The sequence below is a fragment of the Heterocephalus glaber genome, unplaced genomic scaffold (assembly GCF_053883595.1).
Source record: "Heterocephalus glaber isolate CG9 unplaced genomic scaffold, H.glaber_assembly_v1.0 deba00001546, whole genome shotgun sequence".
Taxonomy (NCBI): domain Eukaryota; kingdom Metazoa; phylum Chordata; class Mammalia; order Rodentia; family Bathyergidae; genus Heterocephalus; species Heterocephalus glaber.
Genome location: NW_028258339.1, coordinates 2,304,286 through 2,322,889, shown reverse-complemented (window position 1 = coordinate 2,322,889; position 18,604 = coordinate 2,304,286). Strand labels below are relative to the sequence as shown.

At 35.8% G+C, this 18,604-nt stretch overlaps 1 protein-coding gene and 1 pseudogene across 6 annotated transcripts in view; both read left to right on the top strand.

Annotated features, from left to right (window-relative positions):
• The window catches only part of Ccnb3 (cyclin B3), an 86,597-nt gene that overhangs the window by 39,817 nt on the left and 28,176 nt on the right, over positions 1–18,604 (top strand). For 4 of the 6 annotated variants that reach the window (XM_021249993.2, XM_021249992.2, XM_021249995.2 and 1 more), the window contains exons 7-8: positions 115–213; positions 1,433–1,525. In XM_021249993.2, the coding sequence (XP_021105652.1) occupies positions 115–213; positions 1,433–1,525 (192 nt within the window). The remainder of the gene's footprint in view (positions 1–114; positions 214–1,432; positions 1,526–18,604) is intronic. The other 2 variants (XM_087189711.1, XM_087189712.1) reach the window with 2 other exon arrangements.
• LOC147824381 (U2 spliceosomal RNA) lies at positions 13,896–14,063 on the top strand (annotated as a pseudogene).

Below are 18,604 nucleotides of genomic sequence, written 5' to 3'. Positions count from 1 at the left end.
CGTGAGCCTTGAGGAACCTTAGTATAAGGAAACAGTGGGGAGAATAGCATCATTCTTAATGTGTATGAGCTTTCCTTGGACTCTTTTCTAATATGTTTTTTGATGGTTTCCAAGCAGATAAACACACTTGAAGCTATTGGCAAGGACCACCATGATCCATCTTTCAGCTCAGTATATGCCAAGGAGATCTTCAGTTACTTGAAAGACAGAGAGGTGTGTAGATAGCTGGAGATGGGCAATAATTTATAGTTCTCATTTCCTCATTATTCCATTCTTTAACATGCAAGTTGGAGGGCAAGATAATAATGATAGTGAAAGAAACAATAATAGCAACAACTAACATCTATTGGTATCTTTCTGTCAGTTGGACATTGTATTAAGGGATTTATAGACATTATCTTGTTTAATTCTTCCAATAATTTCAAGATGGCAGACATTATCATCTCCCTTTTACATACAGGGAAAACTGCCTAGAGTCATACAACTAATGTATGGTACAGCTGGCATAGGGACTAAAATCTGATTTTCTTGAAGATAGGTACAAAGGAGACAATCTCAGATACAGAGATTGTCAAGTAGTTTGTTTCTGAGTGGCTGTTCTTTGAGATTTCCTTTTCTATGCATGTTTCTTGCACTTTATGTAAAATCACACCTTTCATTTCAGCTCTCTAACCTTGTGCAGTTTTCTTTTTCCTTTCAAATCTTCCAGTTTCCTTTACCACCAGAGTTCATAAGATCCAAATTTTCTTCTGTCTCTTTCAATGGAGTAGACAATACCAAGATTATCTACTAAGTAGAATTTTTATCAGGCTTTGGTATGGTTTCTATTGAATATATATTGCTTTCATACCATCATAAAGTTGAGAAACTACTAAGTTGACCATTGTAAGTTTGAAACTATCTGTACCTTAGAGAAGGTGAGAAAACTTTGTTTTCCTAAAAATGTAATTCTTAGCTTAGCAGTATTGGTTTCACTTGGGATATTGTAAGAAATGCAGAAACATAACCCCACTGTAGATCTTCTAAATCAGAATCTGATGTTTTTCAAGATCTCCAGGGGTCTTGAAAGCCTGCCTTAAATTAAGCCAGCCTACATTAAAGCCTGAAAAGAACTGCTTTTCATAGCAGGGTAGTACTTTTTAGGTTGAATTGCAAAGAAGAGGCAAAAGCTTTTTGGCATTCATCTGTAGCCATAGATGTGCTCTTAACCTTAATGCCCTGGATTCCTTAATGTCAATTCTGACACTTGAATATTATGTGTGTCCACTTTCCCAAGGATAACTGGAACTTGTCTGGAAAAAGATACTTTGATCAGCCCCTATCTTATACTAGCTGAAAATAATGAATTAGAACTGTGGGGGAGAAGTTAATTGTTGTTACAATTTTGAACTACACAAAGAATTTATTAATCTTTCCTTCTCATTGATGCCAGGAAAAGTTCATTCTTAAAAAATACATGAAAAGACAGACTGAGATCACCAGTGACATGAGGGCCATTCTTGTGGACTGGTTGGTGGAAGTACAGGTAAGACTGATAGCTGTTTCCTTAAGGAGATGCAACTCTTTTTCTTGGATAGTTATTCAACACCACCAGAAAAAGTTTATCACTGGATTTACGGAGCTGAAAAAGCCATAGTTCCTTCTCTCAAAGAGTTATGATTTAGGGGGAAAACTATGATATGCAGATAAGTAAATATAATAAATAGAATGTACTAAGTACCCTAAGAATGTTATGAATAAAATACTGTGAGAACCCAGTTGAAGGAGAGACCTTTTCCAAAAAAGGCAGCAATAGTCTGATAGTTCTATTTTTAAAATCTTATAAATCAGTCCAATCTAAGGATTTGGAATGGGATCAATGACAAAGTCTTTCAAGCTTGGGTGGAATGGGTAATAGGAAAGGCAGTGCAATAGACATGACAGGTAGCTGTTTGTCCAGGGATAGAAACCAAGGGAATAAGCTATGAATACTTAAATATTATTTTGTAGTAGGGAAAGAGAGCCCAGAATAGTACCTGGCACATAGTAAGAAATCAATAAATCTTTTTTAAAATTCAATTATATTGGTATATTTTAGGTATACAATATAATGACATTCATCATTGGAAATTTGCACCTTTATATAATCTCTCTTGGTTCTTAAATTTTTCCCCCATCCCCTGCCCTCCCTATAACTCCTCTATCCCTCCCTATTTACAAAAACTTTGTTTCCATTTTCATTTTCTCATATTAATTCAATTCCCTTCTTTCCTTTCCCCTACCCATCCCATTTCCCCTTCCCCTTTGCCCCTTTTCTTTCTATTTCACATTATCTATTATACCTTTCAGTCCTTATTTACACTTTTAGTTTCTCACACTAGAGAAACTATTAGTATTTACACATGTGTGTCCTATTTATTTCACTTAAGAGTATCGCATCAATGTGCATTCATTTAGCTATATCTCTAATTTCTCATTTTTTATGACTGAGTAGTACTCCATTTTATAAAAAAGCCACATTTTCTGTATCCAGTCTCTTGCTTCCAAGCATCTGGGCATCTGGGCTGCTTCCAAGTTTTAGCTGTTACAAACTGTGCTGCTATGAACATGGGTGCACATATATCACTGTGGTATGATTCTTTTAATTCTTTGGGGAAGATACCCAGGAGGGGAATATCTAGGTCACATAGGACTTACAGACCTAGTTCTTTGAGGTATCTCCACACTGATTTCCATAGTGGTTGCACCAGTCTACAATCCCATCAACAGTGGAGCAGTGTTCTTCTTTCCCCACATCCCTACCAGCATTTGTTATCGGTTGATTTCATTATAGCAGCCATTTTTCTGGGGTGAGGTGGAATCTCAGTGTTGTTTTCATTTGCATCTCTCGAATGACCAGTATTGTTGAACATTTTTTCATATGTTTATTTGCCTTTTCTATTTCTTTGTGTGGGAAATGTCTGTTCATTTCAGATGCACATTTTTGGATTGGGTCTTTAAATTTGGGAGGTCTGATTTTTTAAAAGTTCTTTATAGATTCAAAATAGTAGACCTTTGCTGAGGAACCTCTGGTGAAAACTTTTTCCAACAATGTGGGTTGTCTCTTCACTCTGTTGGTGGTTTCTCTTGCTGTGCAGAAGCTTTTTAGTAAAAAGAGATCCCACTTGTAGATTGTATGTACTAGTCCACGGGCAACTGAAGTTTTGTTCATAAAATCTCTTCCTACACCAATGTCTTCAAGAATTCTTCCTAACCTCTGTTCCAGCTGATTCAGCATTTCTGTTTTAATATTTAGATCTTTAATCCATTTTGATGTTAGTTCAGTGCATGGTGAGAGATATAGGTGTACTTTTAATCTTTGGCAAGTTGAAACCCGATTTTTCCACCACCATTTATTAAAGAGGCTATCTTTTCTCCAGTGAGAGTGTTTGGTTCGTTTGTCAAAGGTGACATGGCTGAGTGTGTCTGGCATTGTTTCTGCATCTTCTAATCTGTTCCACTGGTCCTCAGGTCTGTTTCTTTGCCAGTACCATGCTGTTTTTATCACAATAGCTTTGTAGTATAGTTGCAGGTTGAGGATTGTGATACCCCCTGCCATGTCTCTGTTACCTAGAATTGCTTTTGCTACTCTGGTTCTCTTCTTTTTCCAAATGAATTTTTGGATTGTTTTCTCAAGGTCTATGAAGTATGCTGCTGGGATCTCAATTGGAATTGCATTAAATCTATATAGCAGTTTTGGAAGTATGGCCATTTTCACTATATTAATCCTTCCTACCCAGGAGCAGGGGATGTCTGTCCATTTTCTGATATCATCTTCAATCTCTCTTTTCAGAGTGCCATAGTTTTCAGAGAAGAGGTCTTTGATTTCTTTCATTAGGATGATTCCTAGGTATTTCAGTTTTTTGGATGCTATTGTGAAAGGAATTGTTTGCCCTATTTCTCTCTCAGTGAGTCTGTTGTTTGTGTAGAGGAAGGGTATTGATTTTTCTGTGTTGACCTTATATCCAGCTACTTTACTGAATTTGGTTATTAAGTCCAGAAGACTTGGTGGCATTCTTGGGGTCTTCTATATAGAGTATCATGTCATCTGCAAATAATTACAATTTGAGTTTTTCGTTTCCTATCTTTATTTCTTTTATTTCTTTCTCTTGTCTAATTGCCATGGCTAATGTTTCCAGAACTGTATTGAACAAGAGTGGGTGATAGTGGACATCCTTGTCTTGTTCCTGATTTTAGTGTGAAGGATTTCAGTTTTGACCATTTAGTATGATATTGGCTGTTGGTTTTTCATAGATGGCTTTTATCAGATTGAGGTAGAGACCATCTATTCCAATTTTTTGTAGGGTTTTTATCATAAATGCATGTTGGATTTTGTCAAATGCTTTTTCTGCATATATGGAGATAATCATATCGTTTTTGTCCTTGGCTCTATGGATATAGTGTATTACATTGATTGATTTGCATGTGTTGAATCATCTGTGCATCCATAGGATGAATCCCACTTGATCAACATGTTTGATCTTCTTGATGATCTTCTGCATTCTGTTTGCCAGTATTATATTAAGGATTTTTGCATCTATGTTCATTAGTGAGATTGGCCTATAGTTCTCTTTTTCGTTTGGGTCTTTCTCTGCTTTGGGGATCAAGGTGATGCATGCTTCCAGGAATGAATTCGGGAGTATTGTTTCATTTTCAATTTCATTGAAGGGTTTAAACAGTAGTGGCAGTAGTTCTTCTCTAAATGTCTTGTAGAATTCAGCAGTAAAGCCATCAAGACCCGGGCTTTTCTTAGTTGGTAAGTTTTTTATTACATTTTCAATTTCATTGAATGATATTGCATTGTTTAGAATTTTTAGGTCTTCTTTGTTCAACTTTGGTAATTCATATGTATCTAGGAATCTGTCCATTTCTTCTGTGTTTTCCATGTTATTGTTGTATAGGTTCTCAAAGTAGGTATTGTTGATCCTTTGGATTTCTGCTGGGTTCATTGTAATTTCGTCCTTTTTATTCCTAAGTGCATGGATTTGGGCCTTTTCTTTCCTTTTTCTGACAAGGTTGGCTAAGGGTTTGTCAATTTTGTTCATTCTTTTGAAGATCCAACTGTTGGCTTCATTGATTTTTTTTTTGTATCATTCTCTTAGTCTCCATTGCATTGATTTCTGCTCTGATCTTTATAATTTCCTCCCCTGTACAAGCTTTGGGTTTGTCCTGCTTTTCTTTTTCTAGAAGTTTGAGGTTCAGCATCGCGTTGTTTAATTGGGCTCACTCTGTTTATCTCATATGAGTATTCACTGGTATGAATTTCCCTTGTAAGACTGCTTTCATTGTGTCCCATAGATTCTGATATGTTGTATTGTCAATGTCATTGAATTGAAGGAACTGTCTGATTTCTTTAATTTCCTTTGTGACCCATTGGTTTTTCAGAAGTGTGTTTTTCAGTTTCCACGTTTTTATGAAATTCTTGCAGTTTCTTTTGCTATTGATCTCCAATTTCATCGCACTATGGTGTGATAATATACAGGGGATAACTTCAATTCCTTTGCAGTTACTTAAACATGGTGTATGAGCAAGTATGTGGTCTGTTTTGGAGAATGACCCATGTGCAGCTTAGAAGAATGTGTATTCTGATTTTGTGGAGTGGAGCACACTGTAAACATCTGTTAAGTTAATTTGTTTAAGAGTTTGATTGAATTCTAGTATTTTGTTGCTTTTTTCTGTCTAGTTGCTCAATCTATTTGTGACAATGGCGTATTGAGGTCCTCAACTACTATTGTATTAGTGCTCATTTGATTTTTCATGTCTGTTAGTATTTGTTTTATGTAGTTGGGCGCACTAGTGTTTGGTGCATATATATTTATGATTGTCATCTCTTCCTCTTGGATTGTTCCCTTCGCAAGGATGTAGTGTCCTTCTTTGTCTCTCTCAATCTGTGTTGGTTTGAAATCTACTTGATTTGCGAAGAGGATAGCTAGTCCTGCTTTTTTTCGGGTTCCTGTCACATGGAGTATTGTTTTCTACCCTTTAACTCTCAGTCTAAGAGTTTCTTTATAAATTAAGTATGTTTCGTGTATGCAGCATATTGTTGGATCTTGCTTCTTGACACATTCTTCTATTCTATTTCTTTTGATTGGTGAATTGAGACCATTAATTTGATGGTTATAACTTAATGTTTCAACTCATCGTTGTCATGACATTTTCTTTTTGTTTGGTTCTCCCACTTTGCATTTAATTCCTTGTCATGGCTGATGGATTCATTCTGCTGGGCTTCCTGTAGTTGTTATTCTTGTTGTCTTTTCCTAGGATATTGTCCAAAGTTTTTTGGAGTGCTGGTTTGGTATTCATGAAGTTCCTAAAGTGGCCTTTTATGAAAGCATCTTATTTCTCCATCAATTTTGAAAGATAGTTTTGCAGGGTACATCAATCTGAGTTGGAGGCTGTTTTCCTTTAGGGCTTGGAATATATCACTCCAAGCTCTTCTTGCCTTGAGGTGTGCATTAAGAAGTCTGCTGTGATTCTGATGGGCTTTTCTTTGTATGTGATTTGTTTCTTTTCTCTGACTGCTTGTAGAATTTTGTTCTTCTGCTGGGTTTCTGGAATCTTAACAATTATATGCCTATGTATAGTTTTTTTTCTTGATCAAGGCTAGTTGGAGTCCTATTTGCCCCCCTTATCTGTATGTCAAGTTCTTTTCCTCTGCTTGGAAAGTTTTCTGCCATCACTTCTCTGAACAGTATTTTTATGTCATCTACACTCTCTTCTGTTTCTTCATTGACTCTGATCAGTCTTATGTTATTCTTCTTTGCATCATGTAGCAGCTGCTTGATTTATTTCTTGTGGTCGCATACAATTTTAAAGAAATGTTTCTTTTCCTGGTCACTAATTGCAATCTTATTTTCTATATCTGAAATTTTTTCCTCATATTGGCTCATTCTGCTGTGTAAACTTTCAATGGAGTTTTTGATCTCCTGTAAATCTGTTTGCATCTGTTTTATGGATTCCATTTGTTTCCTGTGTTGGGATTCCATCATGCTCCTCAGCTCCTCTATTTTTTTTATCCGTGTCATCTCTAGATTTATTAATCATGTCTTGCACTATGGGCACAATCTCTGCCCTTATCTGAGAGATTATTTCTGATTTCATTTTTTCCAGATCATCTTTTGTTGCTAGTTCAGGGAGTCCAGGTGTTTGAGTATCAGAGTGTTCCATCTCATTTCCCTTTGGGGTTGTTATAGGTCATCTAGAAGTCTGGTTTTGAGGCTAGTTTACATGTCTTCTCATTTCAGTGGGGGTGAGGGTGTGGTGGTATGGGAGATTGGTGGTGCTGTCATCACGAGGCTCACCTCCTCTGCACTGTGAGCAGTGGTATGGCGGCCCGGAAACCTCATCCTCTGTGCTGGAAGCAGTGCTAAGGCAGCCCAGAAGCTTCCTCCTCTGTGCTGGGAGCCATGCTATGGTGTCCTGGAAGCCTCCTCCTCAGAGCTGGGAGCATTGCTAATGTGGCCCGGAAGCATCCTCTTCTTTACTGGGAGTGTTGCTATGCCTGCCTGGAAGCCTCCTCCTGTTCTGCGCTGGGTGTGGTGGTACGCTGGCCTGGAAGCCTCCTCCTCTGTGGTTAGAATGGTGCTACCACACCTTCATTTCTAAAGGATAGCTTTGCTGTGCACAGTATTTTTTTCCCCTTAAATTCTTTTATTGGTACATTTTAGATATACAATACATTTACATTTATCATTGGGTACTTGTACCTGTACATGATGTATCTTGGTTCTTATTTTTCCCCATTCCCTGTGCTCCCTTCACCCTCTCCACCCTTCCCCATTTACACAGACTTTGTTTCCATTTTTTCCTTTTCATATATTTTTTCCTTTCCCTTCTTTCCTTTCCCCTTCTGCTCCCACTTCCCCCACCCCTTTGGACCTTTTCTTCCCATTTCAAATTATCACTTATTCATTTTAATCATTTTAGTCTTTATTTACATTTTCAGTTTCTCACACCAGAGAAAGTATTCAGTATTTATACATGTGTGTCCTATTTATTTCACTTAAGACTATGGCCTCAATATGCATCCATTTAGCTATAAATGTCTCTAGCTTCTTGTTCTTTATGGCTGAGTAGTACTCCATTTTATAAAAAATCCCTACATTTTCTTTATCCAGTTTCCAGTTGATGGGCACTTGGGCTATTTCCAAACTTTGCCTATTACAAACTGTGGGCAGTATTCTTGTTTGACAGTGTTTTTTTTTCCCTTGGTACTACAAATCTCATGTCACTTTCTCCTGGTCTATAAGCTTACTGCTGAGAAGTTTGCTGCCAGGCAATTTGGGACACTCCAGTGTATTATGTTTCTTTTCTCTTGCAGCCTTGAGAATCTTCTCTTCTATCTTGTCTTTGAGAGCTTGATTTTAAGATGTTTTGGGAGTAGATTTGGTTAAGTTAAATTTCACTATGACCTTTTTCCTTCCTGTTCCTAGTTATTTTGCATCCTTTTGGGGAGCGTTCTGTTATTTCTTTGAGTACTATTTCTGTTATTTTGGCATTTTCAAGTTCTTGAACCCTGGTGACCCTCATATTTGCTCTTTTAATACTATGCCAAATTCCCATAAGGTTTCTTCATTGGTCTTCACTCATTTTTCTCCTCCATGCAATTTTTTTTGAGGCAGGTTCTCTCTTTGTAATTTAGGCTGGCCCTGAACTCACTATGTAGCCCAGGCTGGCCTTGAACTCACTGCAATCCTGCTGCCTCAGCCTCCTGAGTGCTGGGATTACAGGCATGCACAACCACGCCTGGGTCCTCCATGGATTTTCAAATAGCCTGTTTTTGAGGATACCAATTCTTCTGTTTGATTTGCCATGCTATTGATGCCTTCTTTCTGAGTTTTTAATTTCAATGAGTGTATTTTTCAGCTCAAGAATTTGTTATTTAAAAAAAATTATTTCCATCTCTTTGTTAAGTTTTTTATGAGAATATTAAAATACTTCTCTTTGTTTTCCTCAAGCGCATTGACTTTCCTTAAAACAGGTATTTAAATTCTTAATCTGAAAGCTCTCCCATATTTATTTCCCCTTGGTCAATTTTTAGAACCGTATTTTGAGTATTAAGTAAGGTAATGGTTTCCAGAGAAATCCTCATGCTTATTGGCATGTGAAGCCATCTGGGTACTGAAGGATTTGGTATTTACTCCAGTCTCTTAGTCTTATTTTGTTTACACCTGTTTTTAAAGAAATACTAAGCAGGCTTCCCAGCAGTGGTTTTACCATGCTAATCCTAGTAGTGGATTTCAAGCCTAAAGCCAGGACTTCCTTCTCTCTCCCTCTACCAAGTGGGAAACTTGTCTTTCAGAATTGGGCTGCTTGGAGGGGTGATGTGAGCAACTCTTTTCTTCCTGCTTCTTCAATGTGCCTTTTCTTTTTGTTATATTAAAACTAGACACTATAATCTCTCCCCTGATTTCCTTAGTTCTTGTGAAGGTAGTTTGGTACCTGAATAGCTCTGCAGATTAATACTTTACTATGCCAAACCTTCCAACTTATGACTATAGTCTCTCCATTTAAGTTTTCTTCAATTTCTTTTTTTAACCATACATTTCCTGTGTACATGTTTGTTAGATTTATACCAAAATATCTCATGCTCATAATACTAAATGACAGCACCTTTCCCCCCATAATCTTACTAACACAGGAAGTTATATTTTTTGCTATCTAGTAAGTGAAAGTTTTCAGTATATTTTAGTTTGATATACAAATGAATTGACATTTTAAGTATTCAAGTCTATCAGTTCTTTCCTTTTTGTCTTTCAGATTTGTTTCTTGTGTAGCAAAGTCTTCTCTGGTTCAACATTATATAAATATTTATTTGAATTTTTCTATAAGATTTATAATTTCATTTTTACTTTTAAATTATTTGTCTGGAATTTATTTTGTTTTTTATATCAACATCTAAACATCTTCACCAAGGGATTATCCAGTTATTCTAATACCCTTTATTGGTTTTCATTATCTACTCTTTGAAATGATATCTTTAGCATATTTACTTGAGTTTGTGTTCTCTCTAATTCCATTCCATTGATCTGTTTGTCAATTCCAACATAAGTAGTGCGTTATTTATATTGTTATGGCTTTGTAATACATTGATTGACTCTTTATTCATCTCTTACAAAATACTGCTGATTATTTTTATACATTGATGCTTTCAGGTGAGGTATAGAAGAGTTTTAGACGTTTTCAAAAATAGCCCACAGGGATTAATTTAGGGAGAATTCACAGATTTTACAACATTGAAAATTTCATGCCAATTATGGTATGCCTCTTTAGATACCTGGTCTTTTCTGTTAATTTTAATTTTTAAAAACTTGTCTTTATCTTGGCCTCCCTAACTTAAAATGTTTTTCTTGGGCACTGAACATTTTTTAAACTGTTATATATTGACCTTTTCCCTCTAATTTAAAATTGGATTGCTTGTGTATTGAGAAGGCAATCAATACTTTTTATGTATTATATTTTACTTGTCCACTTTGCTGAATTTAGTCATTACTTAACTGTTGAATTTAATGTGATTATACCTTATTTAGAATATATGTATCTTTATTCCTAAATAAGAATACTTTGTGAACTTTTGGTGAAAGATACTTTCATTACTAAGTTGGTACCAAAGTTGCTTTAGCTTCTTAATAGGATTAGAGAAATTTTCTTTCATTACTAATGATAACACGGGAATTATATTTTCTTTGAAGAACTTGCCCATGAACCCACTGATGCATGCCATTATATATAAGATTCTTTGAGAACTTTTTCTGATACCACTAATGGTTATTGTCTTAATAAGATATTTTTACCCTTCTTGATCAATTTCATAATATATAGTTTCCAAAAATATCCATTTTATGGATATTTTCATAGTTATTGTCATAGATTGTACATGCTATTTTTTTTTGGGATTGGGGATTGAACTCAGGTCCTTGAGCTTGCACAGCAGGTGGCAAAACCACTGAGCTAAATCCCTGGCCTCGTACATGGCATTGTTTTATATCCCTTGTAATGATTCCATTCTTAATTTATATTAGTATACATTTTTAGTACATAATTATTACATTATTGTGGGGAATTGCTGCATGTACATAACATCTCAATTCTTTTTTTTCCCCTTCCCCTTCACCCCCTTTTTGCCAGTATCAGATTCATTTATTCATAAGTCCTTTTATAAAGTTAATTATCATACATACAGATTAACAACCAGACTAATAGCCCCAAAATTTATAAAACACATAAAACAATTATACTAAATCAAGGAATCACTTCTCGGCCTTTTGGGTAAGATCAAGTGTATATAAAATCAAGGTACATTTTTAGATATATTGTCCATGCTGGTTTATAATAACTTTTTTTCTTTTTTCCTATTATCTTTTATTTTGTACTTTCTCATATAAGAGAAAACATGCAATATTTAAGCTCACATGTCTGATTTACTTCACTTAACATTATGGTCTCAAGGTGTATCCATTTTCCAACACATGATTCAAGTTTATCCTTCATGGCAGAGTACTACTCCATTGTGTATAAATGCCACATTTTCATCTGCTGATGGACATATAGATTGCTTCCAAGATTTAGCTATTATGAATTGTGCCGGTATAAACTTGGATATGCATACATCACTGTGCTTTAACTCTTTGGGGAAGATACCTAGAAGGGAGGAATAGCTGGGTCAAATGGAATTTCCAGTTGTAGCTTTTTGAGGAATCTGCATACTGATTTCCATAGTGGTTGTACCAGTTTACATTCCCAGCAACAATGGAGAAAGGTTACTCCTCCCTATCCCCCAGCCTTGTCAGCATTTGTTATCATAGATTAATTTCTTGATGATAGCCATTCTTTCTGGAGGAAGATGGAATCTCAGTGTTGTTTCAATTTGAATTTCTCGAATAGCCAGTGATTTTGAATATTTTTATCATGGATCTATTGGCTGTTTGTATTTCTTCATCTGAAAAATGTCTGTTCATTTCACATGCTCATTTTCCATTGGATCTTTAAATTTGGGGATGTCCAACATTTTTTAGTTTTTTATATATTCATATTGGTTCTTTATCTGAGAAGTAGCTGGCAAAAATGTTTCCAATTGTGTAGGTTATCTTTTCACTCTGTTGGTGGTTTCTTTTGTTGTGCAGAAGTTTTTTAATTTGATGTGATCCCATTTGTTGATTTGGGGTATTATTTCTTGTGCAACTGGTGTTCTGTTCAGAAAGACTTCACTTACGCCCATGTTTTCAAGTGTTTTACCTATTTTGTCTTCCAGCAGATTGTTTCTGTTCTAATGTTTACATCTTTGATCCATTTTATTTTTAGTTTAGTACATAGTGATAAGACATTGGTCTAGGTTCAATCTTCAGCATGTGGATAGCCAGTTTGCCCAGCACCATTTGTTAAAAGAGGCTATCTTTCCTTTAGTGAAAGGATTTGACCCCTTTGTCACAGATAACATAGCTGAGTGTTCCAGAATTTGTTTTTGCATCCTGTATTCTGTTCCACTAATCACAAATCTGTTTTGTTTTTTTTTGTTTTTTGGGGTTTTTTTTGCCAATATGATGCTATTTTTATCACTGTAACTTTGTAGTATAACTTGAAGTCCAGGATTGTGATGGCCCTGCCTTGCCCTTGTTGCCCAGAATTGCTTTTACTATTCTAGGTCTCTTCTGGTTCCATAGGAATTTTAAGATTGCTTTCTCTAGTTCTGTAAGGAATGATATTGGTATTTTGATTGGGATTACATTAAATCTGTATACAGTCAAATCTTGGATTGTGAGTAACTTGGTCTGTGAGTGTTCAACAAGACAAGCAAACATTTCTAAGAAATTTTATCTTCATAAACGAGTGATATTTTGCAATACGAGTAGTATATCATGCCTAATGTCACATGATCACACCTGCTTCTTGCTCTACTTTGATATACATGTGCTTTGGATTGCAAGCAGAACGAATTAATCTCATAAACCAAGGATTTACTGTAACAGTTTTGGAAGTATGGCCATTTTGACTGTATGGGTTCTGCCTACCCAGGAATAGGAGATAGCTTTCCATTTTCTGATATCCTCTTTTATCTCCTTTTTTACGGTACAATAGTTTTCATTGTAGAGGTCTTTCACTTCCTTGTTAGGTTAATTCCTAAGTATTTCATTTTTTCTTGATGCTATTGTGAAAGTATTATTTCCTTCATTTTTATCTCAGTGAGTTTGTTATATGCAGGAATGCTATTGCTTTTTGAGTGTTGATTTTGCATCCTGTTGTACTACTGAATTTGGTTATTAATTCTGACATTGTTTTGGTGGAGTTTTGGGGTCTTCTATAAAGATGATCATGTCATCTGCAAATAATGATAATTTAACTTCTTTTTCTATCCATATCCTTTTTATTTCTTTCTGTTGCCTAATTGCTCAAGCTAATGTTTCAAGAACTATATTGAACGAGGGTGGTGACAATGGACATCTTTGTCTTCTTCTTGATTTTAGAAGGAAAACTTTTAGCTTCTTTTCATTTAGTATGATACTGACCATTGGTTCGTCATAGGTGGCTTTTATCAGATTGCAATAAAGATCTATTTCTATTTTCTTAAGGGTTTTAATTATGAATGGATGTTGGATTTTGTCCCATACGTTTTCTGCATCTGTGGAGATGATCATGTAATTATTGCTCTGGCTTCTGTTTATATGGTTTATTACATAATGGATTTGAGAATGTTGAACCATTCCTGCATCCCTGGAATAAATCCCATTTGGTCATAGTGTATGATCTTTTTGATGATTTGCTGCATTATGTTTTCCAGTATGTTTTTCAGTATTTATGTATCTATGTTCATTAAAGAGATTGTCCTGGAGTTCTTTTTTATGGTTGGATCCTTTTCGGGTTTTGGAATTAAAGTAATGCTTATCGCTTCTCGGCCTTTTGGCTAAGATCAAGTGTAAAGTAATGCTTGCTGCCAGAAATGACTTTTTAAAAATTAATTTTATTGGTACATTCTAGGTATATAATATGACATTCAGCATGGGAAAATTGTACCTTTACATAATATATCTTGGTTCTTATTTTTTCCCCATTCCCCTGCCTTCCCTTCAATGCCTCCACTGCTCCCTATTTACAAAGACTTAGTTTCCATTTTTTTCATTTTCTCATATTAATTTTATTCCCTTCTTTCCTTTCCCCTACCCCTCCCACTTCCCCTTCCCTTTTGCACATTTTCTTCCTATTTCACATTATCTATTATACATTTTGATCCTAATTTACACTTTCAGTTTCTCACACCAGAGAAGCTATTTGGTATTTACACATGTCTGTCCTATTTATTTCACTTAAGAGTATTGCTTCAATGTGCATCCATTTAGCTATAAATGTCTCTAATTTCTCATTCTTTATGGCTGAGTAGTACTCCATTTTATATAAAAAAAAACCACATCTTCTTGATCCAGTCTCCAGTTGATGGGCAATTGGATTGTTTCCACATTTTAGCTATTACAAACTGTGCCTCTATGAACATGGGTGCACATATATCACTGTGGTATGATTCTTTTGGGAAGATAGCCAGCAGGGAAGTAGCTAGGTCAAATGGGACCTCGAATCCTAGTTTTTTGAGGTATCTCCATACTGATTGCCACAGTGGTTACAACAGTCTACAATCCCACCAACAGTGAAGAAGGGTTCCTTTTTCCCCAAAGCCGCACCAGCATTTGTTATTGGTTGATTTCATGATAACAGCCATTCTTTCTGGAGTGAGGTGGAATCTCAGTGTTATTTTCATTTGCATCTCTTGAATGACCAATGATATTGAACATGTTTTCATGTATTTCTTTGGTATTTCTACTTTTTTATCTGAGAAATGTCTGTTCATTTCAAAGGCCCATGTTTGGATTGGATCTTTAAATTTGGGAGATGGGATTTTTTAAGTTCTTTATAGATTCTAGATAGTAGACCTTTGTCTGAGGAACAGCTGGTAAATTTTTTTTTCCACGCTGGGACTTGTCTCTTCACATTGTTGGTGGTTTCTCTTGCTGTGCAGAAGCTTTTTAATAAGAAGAGATCCCACTTGTTGATTCTTTGTGTTAGTTCATGTGCAACTGAGCTTTTGTTCATGAAATCTTTTCCTACACTAGTGTTTTCACGAGTCCTACCTAACCTCTCTTCCGAACGATTTAGTGTTTCTATTTGAATGTTTAGATCTTTGATCCACTTCGATTTTAGTTTAGTGTATAGTGAGGGATATAGGTCTAGTTTTAATTTTTGGCAAGTTGAAAACCGTTTATTTCAACACCATTTATTAAAGAGGCTATCTTTCCTCTAGTGGGGGTTTGGCTCCTTTGTTGAAGATGAGGTGGCTGAGTGTATCTGGAGTTGTTTCTGCATCTTCTAATCTGTTCCACTGATCCTCACACGTGTTTCTTTGCCAGTACCATGCTGTTTTTATCACAGTAGCTTTGTAGTATAGTTTCAAGTTGTGGATTGTGATACCCCCTACCTTGTCTTTGTTGCCTAGAATTGCCTTTGCTATTCTAGGTCTCTTCTTGTTCCAAATGAATTTTTGGATTGTTTTCTCAAGGTCTGTGAAGTATGCTATTAGAATTCCAAAAGGATTGCATTGAATATATATAGTAGTTTTGGAAGTATGGCCATTTTCACTGTATTGGTTCTTCCTACCCAGGAGAAAGGGATGTCTTTCCATTTTCTGATATCCTCTTTGATCTCTCTTTTCAGAGTGCTATAGTTTTCAGAGAAGAGGTCTTTGATTTCTTTTGTTAAGGTTGATTCCTAAGTATTTCAGTTTTTTGGATGCTATTGTGAAAGGAATTGTTTGCCCTATTTCTGTCTCAGTGAGTCTGTTAGAACTGTATTTCTCAAGGGCAAAAAAATCATATCAATTTTGGTTTAATAACTTATATAATTTATATGCTAATTTATTTTTTCTGCTTCACTAACCAAAGACTAGGAACATTGTGTTAACCACCTACAATTATTGTAGTTTCTACACTTTCTCTTGACATTTTTCTTCTCTACTGTCTCACTTTAACTTCCCTCATGTAATTTTTTAAAGTACAAAATTAATGTTTGCAATCAATTTATGTTTATGTATTTGTGTATATTTTTATGTGTGTATGTATATATAAAATCAGCCCTTTTCTCCTGCTTGAAGAAAATCTGACAAATTTAATAAAATTTACTTGAGCAAGAAAATATTCTTGTGACTAGGCAGCATTCTAGAACCAGCATGTTTAGAATACCTAATCCCCCTGCATATACGGGTTTTATTTATAGCCAGAGACAAGGAAGTGACCTACAGAAAAAATCTTATTGGCCACAGGTGGCATTTACCTTAAGAGGTCATATTTTGGCACCTTTTGTCCTCTGATTCGCTGGAGGTTCAACTTGTATGATTGAGATTCAGTTACTTAGTTACAAGGGTTAGGTTACTACTTGCTTGTGTATCAAGAAAGTTGTAGTTCCCAGAGGCCACTTTGGTCTAAACTTACTGTTCAAGTACAGAGGCTGGTTTAGCCCAAGTTTATTTTGTTTCAACACTCTTCTTACTCTTTGGGGGTAACAACTCTAAATCATTTAGAGTATATTCTTCCAGACCCTTTTTGTATATCTTATCATTTTATTAATTTTTTGACTGTCTTTAAAATATTATATAAGTAATACATTAATGTGTACATATACTTACATATAGTACATAGAGAAATGTAGCTTTTTTTGTCTTTCCCAGTACCAGGGATCAAACTCAGAACCTTGTGCTTGCAAGGCAGGCACAACACCACTGAGCTAAATCCCTGGCCCTGGAAATAGTTTTTTTTGTAGTACTGGGGATTGAATCCAGGGCCTTTGTACTGAACTGTCCGCCCCCCAGCCCCTTTTTCCTTTTTATTTTGAAGCAAGACCTCTTTAAGTCACTAAGTTGCCTAGATTGAGCTTGAATTTGTGATCCTCTTGCTTCTTCCTGAAGTACAGCTTTTTTATGGGTGTGGATTTTATGATATTTTTGTTTTTTGAGTGGATACTTAGATGGTAGTCATTATCTTTTATCTGCATGAGTTCTTCTCATCTGGTTATTACCATATAATATTCCTTTGGACAGTGTGGTGTGCAGAGTGAAATATCCATACCTTAATTCCCAGAACCTGTGGATTTGTTACCTGACATAGTAAATCAGCTAATTTACTATGCTAATCAGCTGAATTTAAGCCAGAGGAGCTATCCTAAACTATGATGAGCCCAGTGTAATCACAAAGGTCCTTATATGTGGAATAGGGATATAGAGGGTTATGTAACAAGAAAGATTAGGCTAGTTATTGCTGGCTTTGAAGGTGGAAGAAGCTACAAATCAAGGAAGCTAGAAAAAGCAAGAAAATGGATTCTCTGCTAGAACCTCCAGAAAGGAACACAGCCCTGCTGACTCTTTGACTTTTAGCTCAGGGAAGCCCATTTTGGATTTCTGACATCCAGATCTATAATCTAATAAATTTATGTTGCTTTAGGCCATTGAGTTTATGATAATTCATTATAGCAGTAATAGGAAACTAGTGCAGATTTCTGAGAAAATCAAGGCCATATTCCAGGAACAGATAGAACTTCTTGGTAGTTTTGTGATCAGAAACTTAATATGTGTATTGCTGAACTGTTTTATTCAACCATCTTCTGATAACCATTTGCCTATACAAATATACATCCATTTCTCCAGTGCATCTCATTGGTCACCTAAGGTTCCAGTCAATAAAAGTAGCCTGTACAAGAGAAGACCCAATGAAGTGAAGACAGAAAGGATGATTTCATCCAAGATGAAAAATTTTCTGTTAAAACCCTTACAAGAGAGACTGGGCTGTATTTGTTTTTTGTAAAGCAGGAACTAAATATTTTATGGAAATGATAGAGAATATTCATGCATTAGTTGAGGTGTTGAAGTAGGGTAGCTTTTATTGTTCTTGAATCTTACTGAGGGGCTGGGAGGAAGAAGTATCACTGAGGATTGATGGACTCTTTGTGTATAAATGTGAAGTGTAACTCAGACTGTGTTTGCCAAGCTGTGCATTCTGACTGTGGGGATGCTACACCTTTCATATAAAGTCATTATCTACTATTATATGTGTGTTTGAAGAATTGCATTCACCCAAAGGTACCCTTTTTTTTTCCCCCGGTACCGGGGATCAAACTCAGGTCCTTGCGCTTGTGAGGCAGGCAGCAGAACCACTGAGCTAAATCCCCGGCCCAATCAAAGGTACCCTTTTTAAAAAAAAAATCTACAAAGATGCTGTGTTGGGCCAGCATAAACTATGAGACTAGGACTATAGCAGAAAGTTTCTTCGAGTCACAGAAGCCAAGACAGTGATAAATTAGAAAAAAAATTAGAAAAAGAAAAGAAGAGGGTTATATTCCTAATTCTTTAATCCTACTCTGGCTTCTCTTATCCTGCAGTTGTCTTCCAAATTGTGCTATTGGTACTTGCCCCCTGTCTTAGTTACTTTCTCATTGCTGGAACACAGTACCTGACACCTATGAGATAGAGAAGGAAAGATATAATTTTAGCTCACAGTTTGTAGAGGTTTCTGTACATAATCAGTTGACTCTAAGGCAAGGCAGCATGGCAGAGGGGCAT